At 39.7% G+C, this 13,050-nt stretch overlaps 1 protein-coding gene across 2 annotated transcripts in view; it reads right to left on the bottom strand.

The window, feature by feature from the left end:
- VWA8 (von Willebrand factor A domain containing 8) overlaps positions 1 to 4,648 on the bottom strand; it is a 391,323-nt gene extending 386,675 nt beyond the window's left edge. Inside the window, exon 1 of one of the 2 annotated variants that reach the window (XM_020977001.2) lies at positions 3,925 to 4,648. In XM_020977001.2, coding sequence (XP_020832660.1) covers positions 3,925 to 4,102 — 178 coding nt within the window. In that variant the 5' untranslated portion in view covers positions 4,103 to 4,648. The remainder of the gene's footprint in view (positions 1 to 3,924) is intronic. The other variant, XM_020977000.2, reaches the window with a different exon arrangement.
- Positions 4,649 to 13,050: the final 8,402 nt, after the last annotated feature.

Here is a 13,050-nt window from a genome sequence, read left to right as displayed (position 1 = left end):
ATTAAAGAGAATGACAATGAGACAACAAAATTTATGAGATGCAACCAAAGCAGTAGTTATGGAAATTTTTGTATCTCTAAATTCTTACATCAATAAAACAGAAAAAGAGCAGATCAATAAATTAGGCATGCAACTTTAAAAAAAAAAACTAGAAAAAGAACAAATTAAAATCCCCAGTTAAACACCAAATTGGAAATCCTGAAAATCAAAAGAGAGATTAATAAAAATTGAAACAAAACCATTGAACTAATAAATAAAACTAGGAGCTGGTTTTATGAAAAAAATAAAACAAACCATTGGTTAATTTGATTTTAAAGAAAAGAAAACCAAATTACCAGTATGAAAAATGAAAAGGAAGAAGAGAAAATCAAAGCAATTATTAGGAGCTATTTGCCCAGTTATATACCAATAAGTCTGACAATCTAAGTATAATGGATGGATATCTACAAAAATATAAATTGCCCAGATTAATAGAAGAGGAAATAGAATACTTAAGTAATCCTATCTTAGAAAGAGAATTTGAACAAGCAATTGAACATCAATGAACTCCCTATGAAAAAATTCCCAGGGCCAGATGGATTTACGAGCGAATTCAATTAAAATTTGAAAACATTAAAATTAATTCCAATACTACATAAACTATTTGGAAAAATAGGTTAAGGAGTCCTACCAAATTCCTTTTATGAAACAGATATGGTGCTGATACTTAAACCTGGAAGAATCAAAACAGAGAAAGAAAACTATAGACTAATTTCCCTAATGAATATTGATGCAAAAAATTTAAATAAAATACTAAGGAGGAGATTACAGCAATATATCACAAGGATCATACACTATGACCAGGTGGGATTTATGCCAGGAAAGTAGTACTATTTCAGTACTAGGAAAACTATCAACATAAATGACCGTATCGATAACAAAATCAAGAGAAGTCATATGATTATCTCAATAGAGGCATAAAAAAACTTTTGACAAAATACAACACCCAATCCTATTAAAAACACCAGAATGCACAGGAATAAATGGAACCTTCCTTAAAATGATAAAGAGTAGCTATTTAAAACCATCAGAAAATATTATCTGTAACAGGCATAAGCTAAAAGCCTTCCCAACAAGATCAGGGGTAAAGCAAGGATTCCCATTATCACCACTATGATTCAAAATTGTACCACAAATGTTAATTATAGCAATAAGAGAAGAAAAACAAATGGAAGGAATGAAAATATGCAATGAGAAAACAAAACTATCACTCTTTGCAGATGATATGATGGTATACTTGAAGAATCCTAGAGAATCCACTAAAAAACTACTTGGAATAATTAACAACTTTAGCAAAGTAGCAGGATATAAAATAAACCCACATAAATCATCAGCATTTTAACATATTACCAACAAAGTCCAGCAAAAATGACAGAAAGAGAAATTCCATTTAAAATAACTGTAGACAATATAATATACTTGGGAGTCTACTTGACAAGACAAACTCAGGAATTATGTGAACACAATTACAAAACACCTTTCACACAAATAAAATCAGACCTAAACAACTGGAAAAATATTAATTGTTCACGGATAGGCTGAGCCAATAAAATAAAAATGACAACTCCAAATTAATTTACTTATTCAGATCCATGTCAAACTACCAAAAATTATTTTATAGAGCTAGAAAAAACTAACAAAATTCATTTGGAAGGACAAAAGGGGAAAAAAAATGTGAAGGAAGGTGGCCTAGCCATACTAGATCTCAAAGTGTATTATGAAGCAACAATCAAAATAATCTGGTACTGGCTAAGAAATACAGTGGTGGATCAGTGGAAAGATTAGGTACACAAGAGAAAGCAGTAAATGATCATAGTAATCTACTGTTTGATAAACCCAAAGACCTCAGCTTCTGGGACAATAACTCACTATTTGACAAAAACTGCTGGAAAAACTGGAAAACAGTATGGCTGAAACTTGGTATAGATCAGAATCTTATACCATAGAGATATGGGTACATGACTTAAACATAAAGGGTGATAACATAAGCAAATTAGGGGAGCATGGAATAGTTTAACCTGTCAGATCTATGGAGAAGGGAAGAATTTATAACCAAACAAAAGGGAGAAAGCACAATAAGATGTAAAATGGATAATTTTGATTTTATTAAATTTAAAAGTTTTTGTAAAAACAAAACCAATGCAGCAAAAAATATAAGGAAAGCAGAGTTGTTTTAATTTGCATTTCTTTAATCTGTAGTGATTTAGAGCATTTTTTTCATATGACTATAGGTAGCTTTGATTTCTTCATCTGAAAATTGCTTTATCATTTAAAAGTTGGAGTTATAAAAATCCAACCATTCTGGAGAACAATTTAGAACTGTGCCCCACAGTGCCATAAAACTATGCATTTGCTTTGACCCAGCAATACCACTTTTAAGTCTCTAACCTAAAGAGATTTAAGAGGTGTGCGTGTGAGAAAGAGACAGACAGACAGATAGACAAGGACTTATTTGTACAAAAATATTTATAGATCTATAGCAGTTCTTTTTGTGGTGGCAAAGTACTAGAAATTGAGGAGATACCCATTAATCATGGAATGGCTGAACAAAAGGTGTGGTGTATGATTGTAATGGAATACCATTGTGGTATACGAAATAAGGAGCAAGCTGATCTCAGAAAAACCTGGAAAGGCTTACATGAACTAATGCCAAGAGAAGTGAGCAAGCCCAAGAGAGCTTTGTATCCAGTAACAGCAGTATTGTATGACGATCAACTGTGAATGACTTAGCGATCCAAGACAGTTCCAAAGGACTGGCATATAACACGCTATCCATCTCCAGGGAAAGAACTGATGGAGTCTGAATGAAGATCCAAATATACTACTTTTCACTTTTTTATGTGTGTTCTTTTTTTTCTTTTTGGTCCACGTCTACATGACTAACATGGAAATGTTTTGCATGACTGCACATGTATAGACTATATCAAATTGCTTACTGTCTCAGCTACTGGGTACAAAGAAGGAGGGAGAGCATTTGGAACAAATGTTTAAAATTGTTTTTACATGTAACTAGGAAAAATACTCTAAATTAAAAATAAAAAAGTCTGCTAAATCATAGAAAGGTTGTAATTTGTCTTAGTGGGGCCAGTATCCATACATTTGAATGCAGAGATACTTGTAGCATTGAAATATTACTATGATTTATTATTATTAACAGGACCAAGACTCTCCTGTATGGAACAAATCTGATCACATCAATTTCGGAACATCACAGATTTTGAGATCAAGCAGGGCTAAAGAGAACATCCAGAAAACCAATGTTGATCTTAGCAACTACCCTACGGTTTGAAGGTCAGGATGCAGGGTTGCAGGACAATCAAGCAACTGGGGGAACAGGAGGTGGGGGGGAAGGGGAGGAAAAGGAAGTTGAGATTGTAAAGGAATGGAAAGCAGGATCACCAAATTCTGGAGTCGGAAGGAACCAGAGGGATGAAGTCCAGCCTCCTCAGCTCACTAAGGCTAGAGATGAGCAATTACTGTTACTGTTGGAGTTTCTGTGTCAGAGCTCTGGCAGGAATCCATATCTCCTGACCTTTTTACAGTAGGACCAGAATGTTAAGAGCAGGAAGGGACGTCAAAGATTAAGTCTGATCCCCTCATTTCATAGAGGAAAGAAGTGACTAGGTCAAGGTCACTGTTCCAGAGCTAGAGGCGGCATTCCCAGAGCCTGACCTTGCCGCTCACAGTAGGTCCACAGAATCTTACAGAGACCAGGTCTGATGCCCTCATTTTACAGCTGCCAGGACGGGAAGGGACTGGGTCAAGGTCACTGGGAGCGAGCTAGAGCTGGCATTGGCGTCCCGAGACACAGTCCTCGGGGGTGAGTAAGGGAGGCGGGCAGGAAGGGTGGGCGGGTGAGCAGCCCCGCGGGCGGCGGCCAGTTACCTGCGTCGGCCCCCGCCCCGGTGTGCCGGAGCCGGACCCCTTCGGCGCCCAGGCTGCCCCGCACCACCTGCCGCAGGATGAGCCTCACTCTCCGCGCGGCCGAGCTGCCTCCGCCGCCGCCGCCGCCGCCGCCTCCGGCCGCCCCGGCCGAGCCGAGGAGCAGGAGCCGGGACTGCATGCTGCCGAGCGGGGCCGGCGCGCGGACCCTCTCGAGCCCGACGCTGCCCTCGCCGCCGCAGCGAGCGCCCCTACCCCGAGGGCGGGTGAGAGGAGGAGGGGTCACTGGGAGCGGAGGGACCGCGAGACCGGAAGAGGGGCCGCTACCGGGGGCGAGCGGGCAGAGCGTGCGGCGACGCCGACTCTGGGGACCGGAAACGGTGCCGCACCGCGTCCGTGCGGAAACTCCTTCCCTTCTGTTCTTCACCTCTCCACGGGTTCCTGCGCGGGCGGCCGGCCGCTCCTGCTGCGGTAGGAGAAGAGACTTCGAGGGGGAAGCACTGACAGGCCCCGCCGCCTGACCGGAGCCTGAGCTGAGGCCTCGGGACGGGGTCACAGCGGGACTCGGGGGCTCGGCAGGGGACGGGGCCACGGCGGGGGGCGGGCCCAGCCCCGCCTCCTACCGCCGTCACCCAAGCCGGCCGGCCCCTTCGGCCCTCTCTGACTGGCCGCCCGGGCCTGGAGCTCCCCGCGGATCTTCGCGGCGCTTCTCCGGCAGCGCCCGCTTGGCTCCGGCTCAGCTCCCGGGCATGCCCTTTGTCCCCTCCCCGGGCGCCCTGGGTCGGAGCCGCAGCCCCGCAGGTGACGTCACTCGGTGTCCCGGGCCTTCATCTCCTCCACAGGATCGGCGTCTCCACCGCCCGCAAGCGAGTCCAGACACCGTCCAGCCCCCGAGGCCACGGTCCGGCGAGATGTAGGCTGTCAGCGGCTGAAGAGCTTAAGTCTCTCATTCACCTTCTTATAAATGCCCCCCCCCCCGGGGCCCTTGAAATGCTACTAGAAGGGACTTTGAAGTTTGGTTTTGGTTTTAAGAACTGTCAATCAATAAGGGGACCACCATTTTATTTTTATATATATAGATATATACATATATATAATTATTTTGCTATTATTTAGCTATAATGTGGCTGTTTCTATTTTGAGATGTAACTGAAACTGAGATTGACCAGATATAAAAGATTCTTATTCTTTAACAGATTTGGGATACCACTAATACAAGGTGTCCCTAAAGTCTTAGTGTACATGCATTTCAAGTTTTAATGAATTAAAACTGCACCAAGATAAATATATATCATTAACTAGACACTTGCAGTCAGACCCTGGGCGAGTCATTTAACCATTCTCAGCCTCAGTTTCTTCATCTGTAAAATGGAGAGAATAATAACACCAACCTCCCAGGGTTGTGAGGATCATGCAAGAAAATAAAGGCTTAGTACAGCCCTAAGCTTTTAGTAGCATTCAATTGAATTCAGTTGAACCAATTGAATTGGAACACCTATTTGTAAAGTGCTTTGCAAACTGTAAAGCTATATATAAATTCTGATTGTTGTTGTTTTGTTATTATTATTATTATCATCATTATTAACCTATAGTTATTCGTTGTAAGCTCCACTCCCTATTTTTTAAATATGTACTTGAAATATGACTTCAATTGTTTAGTCACTGATATTTGAGTTCCTTTTTTTTTTAACTGCCTACCTTACAGTCATTTTCATAGGTTAAGACGATTTTTATTGCCCAGACAATGATAAGTAGTTGAATGGAGGTCTCATCAGTCCATTCAGTCTTGGACAGATATATACATGAAATGGTGAACTGGACCCAAACTGAGTCAAGGTGGCTATAATTTGGATTATTTTTGGGAAACTGCACAGTGGTTTTCATGACCTGATTCTTCACCCTGAACAAAGGAAGGCCTGTTTTAACCAGATATTATCCTTGGGAGCCATGGAATATCAGAGTGTTGAAAATATTAAAGTTGTAAATGACCCAGAGAATGAGAGAGAGGTGCCTTGTGAGCATAAGGCCAAAATACATTATCATCAAAAAATTGTGGAAGTAGGATAAAGGTTATCAAAAAGACGTAGTGAGAATAGGTATCCGAGCTCTCCATTGGGGTGCACACAACACTTTCTGAAGAAAGGCCCCCAGCATAATAGGGTGAAACCATAAAGGAGATATATGGGATGCCATAGACAAGAGTTCCACTGGATTAGAAGATATGACTGGCTTGTAGTTGGTACTGCTAAAGAGAGTGTAGATAGATAAATAAGTATATGCGTGTATGGTGTCCTAAAAGTCTTAGTGCAGTTTAAAGCCATTAAAACTTGGAATGCTTGTACACTAAGACTTTTGGGACACCTTGTATTATTGGTATCACAAATCTGTTAAAGAATAAGAATCTTTTATATCTGGGCAATCTCTTAGTTTCAGTAACATCTCAAAATAGAAACAGCCACATTATGTCTAAATAATAGCAAAATAAACAGGTTTTCAGCCTTTTCAAAAACACAGGTGAGTTATATGTGATCTATGCCAGTGGTGAAAAAGAGGAAACTCTCAGAGACTCAGATTCAATAAATATTTATTCAGTTTCTACTAGCATATACATTATTTCCAAATCAACTTATAAAACAAGTGACAAAGTTCAAAAAAATTAATTCTGTTAATAAGTATAATAGTTCAGAAAACAGGGTGAGAAAGGAGGGAATTAGTAGGGGTAAGAGCAGGCAGAGAAGGCCCAGTGGAGGAAATAGCACTTTAAATGGACCATGAAGAATTTAACTAGATGGATTTCAGGGGAAGGCCAATTCTAAACTATAGGAGTTTGTAATAAGGCTTTGAGTAATGAGAGAATCTTTTAGCTTTAGGATTCTTAGTGGGAAGGAGGTATAATGTTGGATAGGTACAGAAGGTAAATTATGCAGTCTTTAATTCCAGCCCAGAGATTTCAGACTGAATAATAATTCATTGAACAAATATTTATTAAGCATCTACCAGGTTCTAGGTCCTGGGGATACAAAGACAAATTTTGCCTTCAAGGAGCTTACATTAAATGGGGGTGGAGATGGCCATGAACACAAATAAATACAAAAAATATACCAAGTATTTTCTAGGATTGGCCTTTGTGTAGGAGACAACACTTGATTTCATCCTGGAAGGGCTCCAGGAGGTGCAAATGGGACAGCCTATACAAAGGCACAGAAATAGGAGATGGCATGTTGTAAACAGGAACAGCAAGGAGGACAGGCTGGAGCTTAGAGTATGTCAATCCAAAAGCACTTATTAAGCACTTACTGTATATCAGGCACTGTCCTGGTGCTGGAGATGGAAAAATAAAAATGAAAGCCTCTGCCCTCAAGGATTTTACATTATAAGTGAGAAGACAATATGCAGACATATCTAACATACGCAAACATATACATGTATATATATATATACACATATATATATATATATATAACATAGATGTATCTGTAATGTACAAAGCAAATACAAGGAAACCATAGAAGATAAAGCCACATCTGGGAAGACTAGGAAAAACCCCAAGCAGAGGTGACACTTGAGGTAAGTTTTGAAGGAAGTAATGATGGGAAGGGAGGGAATTCTAAATGTGGGAGACAGCTAGAGCAAAGACATAGGGATAGGAAGTGGAATGTAGCAAGGAGGCCAATTTGGATATATCTTAGCGCCAGGAGTCAAACAAATAGAAATGGGTGCCTACTGACACTTGGGGCAGTTAGGTGGCACAGTGCTGGGCCTGGATTCAGGAAGACTCGTCTTCCTGAGTTCAAATCTGGCCTCAAACACTTATTAGCTCTGTGACCCTAGGCAAGTCACTTAACTCTGTTTTCCTCAGTTTCCTCATCTGTAAAATGAGGTGGAGAAGGAAATGGCAAACCAGTATCTTTGTTAAGAAAATCCCAAATGGGGTCATGAAGAGTCAGACATAACTGAACAACACAAAACTGGTACTTGTTGACTTAGAAAACCACAAATTAACCTTATCTATGTTGTATTTTTATTTATTTTGTTAAACATTTCCCTATTAATTTATTCTGATTCTGAGGGTGTTTGGACCAGCAACCAAAATATGACCCCTCTGCTGTAGAATATGTGAAGGAAAAGTAAAGATAAGACCAGGTTATGGAGAGCTTTAAAGGTCAAACTGGAGTTTCTATTTTATCCCAGAGTTAAAAGGAAGCTACTAAAGTTCACTAAGCATGGGTACTGAGGAGGGAAGGTCACATGGTAAGTCCTGTGCTTGAGGAAAACACTTTGGTGGCCGAGTGAAAGGTGGAGGTGAGTGAAGAGACGTCTGGGAAAGGCAGACCAATTAGGACACTATTGTAACTGTCAAGGTGAGGATAACTTACAAGATTTTGAAGACGGTTAACTAGAAGGATCAAATAGTTAATCAGCAAGTTAATCAGCAATTTAAAGTGCCTGCTACATGCTACCAATTGTGCTAGCCACTGGAAATGGGTAGCAAAAACCAAACCCTCCCCTTAAGAAACTTATGTGCTCTCAACAGAAATAGGACACTTCAGAAGAGGGGCAGGTCTAGGAAGAAGAGTTCTGTTTGGATGTATGAAAAGTTAATGAGTGTGGCACTGGTGATGATTCAACAAAGAATATTGAGGTCCCACAAATAGAAGGAAGAGAGATCAGTATAGAGGAGAAAACCTATGGAAGAGTATTTAGAGGATTAGGCAGATAAACAGTCTCAAATGCTGCAGAGAGGGCAAGAAAGATGAAGATTGAGAAATGGGCAATAAATCCATAAAAGGTAGGCTCAAATCAGATTGCAAAAAGCTTTAAATGCCAAACAGGAATTTGAATTTTATACCAAAGCTGCTGGAACTTCACATGGTCACCTGTGTTTTAATAATATCGTTTTGGAATCTATGTGGAAGATATAACAGAATTAGTGTTTTAAGATCTGTGAGCTACATATAATGTTTCATTTGATCTTCATAACAATCTTATGAGGGAGGTATTATTCCTATTTTACACATGAGAAAAGAGAAGCTCAGGAAGACAACTACATGATTTGTCCAAAGTCACATAGCTAGTAAGTGTCCAAGGCAGGATTTAGAGCCCAAGTCTCTCCTAATTTCAATGGCAGGGTGTCATTATCCTATAGGGAATGTGGAGTGGTCTGCTCTATAAAATAGTGGGGTCTCCCTAACTAGCAGTGTTCAGGTGATTCAATTACATACAGAATCTGCAAGTTGTAAGGGATTTCTGAGGTCATCTAATCGAAATTATATATGAATAAGAACCCCTTCTTTGTAGACCTTCCACAAGAAGTCATTCAGTCTTCACCTGAAGACCTCTAATAACTGAGAACCCAGCACTTCCTGAGGCAGCCCATTTCACTGTTAGGTAGTTTCCCTTAAATTAAGCCTTTCTGCCTCTGTTCTACACATTGCTCCTAATTTTGTCCTGTGGTACCAAACAAAGGAAATCTAATTCCCCTTCCACGTGACAGTTTGAATATTTTGCAGACAGCTGTCATTTCTTCTCCAGGTTAAATATCTCTAGTTCTTTCAACTATTCTGTGTATGAAATTGTCTCAAGTTCGTTCACCATTGTGGTTGCCTCCAGCTTTTCAGTGCCCTGCCTAAAATGTAGTCCCCAGAAATGAATGAATATACTCTAATATATAATATAATATAATAATAATTATATATAATATAATAATATAATATATACAAGGTTCTAATTAGGGTAGATGGTGGAATTATCACTTAATCAGGCTGGGCCTTAGAGGGTAGATATTGTTGCCAGGGTTTTACTCAAAGCTTTTCCAGTTTAGTAGATCCAATCAGTTTGTAATCTGCTGATGTTGCCTTTGAAAAATGCATAATCACCTTCCCAAGATAATGAAGCATCAGAATAGGTGGTTTTGGTAAGAAGTACTAAAATACTGTTATTTTAGTTTACGTATATAGAGCTCTTTAAAGGTTGCAAATCCACTTGAGCCTCACAAAAATCCTATGAGATAATGTTATCCTCATTTTCCAGTTAAGGAAACTGGCTCAGAAAGTGAATTGATTTGCTTCTGGTCACACAGCTAGTAAGTGTCAGAGGTCCAAACCCAGAATGCTATCAACTATACCATATGGGTTCCCTAGAATCATAATTGACATTTAACACTCTGAGGTTTGCAAAGCACTTTATACATTTTATCTCATTTAATCCTCATTATAAGCCTGTGAAGTAGGTAAAACAGGTACTGTTATTCCCATTTTATGAATGATGACTCTGTAGCTAAGAGAAAATAGGAGACTTGACCAGTAAAATAGTAACCTAGCAGAGGCGCAGTTTAAGCCAAGTCTCTCCTGATTCCAAGTTTGGCCCTTTTATGTGACACTGAAAAGTCATCCATCTAGATCCTAGTTTCCCTCCTCACCAATGGAGCCCATTTTGGATCTTAGCTATCTCATCAGCTGTATTAGTTATCCCTCCTGGCTTTGTATCATCTGAGCATTTGATAAGCATGACATCTCTGCCTTCATCCAAGTCATTCATGAAAAAAAAGTTGTGCATTGCATCAAAAATATCCACCAAAGACCCCCCTCAAAGTTAACATTGAACCATTAAAACAATGATTCAACCAGTTCTAAATCCTAACTATACTGTTATCTGGCTTATATCTAGATTTTGTTCTGGTCCATGAGAATAGCAATTGTTTCAGTTGCTTAATTTTAGGTGATCAACCAACAAGCATTTATTAAGTGCCTTTAACGTGCTATGCACTGTGCTAGGCCCAAAGGATACAAACACCAAGGGTAAATCATGCCTTCTATCAGGAAGCTTCCACACCACTGGGGGAGACAGAATAAATACACAATAAATACAAGGTAGTTTCAATATGGGTAGTTAGGAAGGTCATTAGTAGTTGGAGGACCAAGTGGTATTTGAGCTACATCTTAAAAGCAGCGAGGGAACTCTATTAAGTGGAGATGGGCAGGGAAGAAAGTTCATTCCGGGCATGTGAGATAGCAAGCGCAAAGACATGGTGTGGTAGGAGCTGCATTAGGTTTATGCAGAAAGCAAATGGGGTTAGGGTTGAGGAGGAATGATTTTTCTCTACCCTCTTGCTTGCTTTCTCTTTTCTCTAAGGCCTCGTCCAGTGCTTCATACTGGGTGATTGCTCTACCAACAGGTGACCTAGGTTGGCCCCCAAAGAATGAGAAATGGAGGGGAGGGAATTCTATTTCTTGAAATAAAAAGAGGATGAGCCTGAGGAGAAATGAATGCCAAAGCCTCACCTTAACTACTGCTGCTCTCCTGTGAAAGACCTTCCTGGTCTAGCTGGTTGTTTTTTGTGGTAACTGTAGAGAAAGCGTTTTATAGCCTTTAAAGTTTGGAGTTATGTTCTTTTTAACCCAATATTAATAGTTGACTTTAATTGTGTTTTATGCCCAAGAACTTACTACGTTTTAAACTTAGAATCTGCTTTCAGACTGGCCCAAAATACAGGTAAATTGAACATGAATATCAGTGTGAGGAGTAGAGAGAAAGAGTGAGGGAACATGAGTGACATGTATAATGAGGCTTATAGTAAGTCAGACCTGGCTTAGACCAGGCTGGTACCACATGCTTGAAATTACAATGAAATGAGACTCTTGTGGTCTCATCAAACAAAAAGATGTTAATTAATTGTAGCAAGAGAATGACATTCGGAGCAAGGAAGGGATTTCACTGAAGATATAACCTTGATTAAACTGGGTAAAGCTCTCTCTTGCTGGTATTGGTCATCCTGGTGATCTGAGGTCAGAAGCCTGAGGGAGGAGCTGGATCCCTAAGTGTCTTGGCTATTTTTGTTCTCAGGCAAGCAGGAAATTATGTCAGTGGACTGGATCTTAGCCTCAGAGCCAATTAAATCTAGAGGACAGTGTCAATATCCTTTAAGGAAACTACCCTAACCCGCATGGGACAGGACCTTAGGTTGTTGCTTTTACCACAGGGCTAGAAAGATAGGTTGGAGCCTAGTTTTAAAAGGCTTTAAAAACCGAAACATAGGAGTTTGTTTTACTTAAGGGAATGATATTCTTTATATAACATATATAAAATATTTTATACATTGATATATCTATGTTTTATGGATAGAATTTCCTTGTTCTACCAGTCTACCCATTCAAAAGAGGAAATTAAATTAGAATGGAGTTCTTGATGAGATCTAGTAATCGTCGTTGCCTTTTCATGATAAGAATGACCATTTATATAATGCTTTAACGTTTGTAAAGTACTTTCTTCATGACAACCCTGATATAAGTAGTAAAAGCGTTATTATCCTCATTTTACAGGTGAGGAAAATGACTCTGCAAAGTTGTCCATCATCACACAGTACATATGTGGAATGGGATGCAAACCTAGGTCTTCTGACCTTTAGGTCTAATATTCTTTCCACTGTACCACCTTGTACCCCTACCTCTTTATTAACTTCACTATTAAAAACATGTTCTAGAATTTTACTAGAAATCAAAGCCAAAGTCACCTGCTGTGTAATTTGAAAACTACTGCTTCTCTTTCTCTGACATTACAATAATTGCCATTCCTCCCCACTTCAGAGCCTCTCTGTCCATAGACACTTCCTACCACGCCCACCAGTTCTTTCCTTGCTCTTCAGTGTCCAAGAGACTTGACCTCAGCAAGATCAAGCAAGTACCTTCTTATTATTATCTTAGGCTTCAACTTCCTATTCACCATTTTTGTGATGTCCCTTATAGTCTAAGGATCATTCTCCCAAACAAAGAAAACAGAAGCAATATAAGAGACTAGTGGTTCTGTCTTCTAACCATGGTCTACTATTATCACCATCCCATCTATCCAAATCTGGTTCCATCTATCCCAGGCAGTGATTTAATCCCTTCTTTGATTCTCCTCTTCTTCCCTAAGATAGCTAGAGCAAAAACAAAAACAAAAACAAAAACCAATTATGTTAATGTTCCTAATTCACTTCCACAAAGGAAGATGTTGGAGAGATTGTGGAAGGATAAGCACACTAATACATTGTTGGTGGAACTGTAAAAAGACAACCACTTTGGAAAGCAATTTAGAATTATGTAAATAAAGGGACTAAAATGTCTATAACCTTTGAACTAGAGACTTCATTAC

Source organism: Phascolarctos cinereus, unplaced genomic scaffold (genome assembly GCF_003287225.1).
Source record: "Phascolarctos cinereus isolate Bilbo 61053 unplaced genomic scaffold, phaCin_HiC Scaffold_7;HRSCAF=346, whole genome shotgun sequence".
In the NCBI taxonomy this organism is placed as follows: Eukaryota; Metazoa; Chordata; class Mammalia; order Diprotodontia; family Phascolarctidae; genus Phascolarctos; species Phascolarctos cinereus.
Note: the sequence above shows the minus strand (reverse complement) of the source record. Positions and strands in the feature narration are given on the sequence as shown.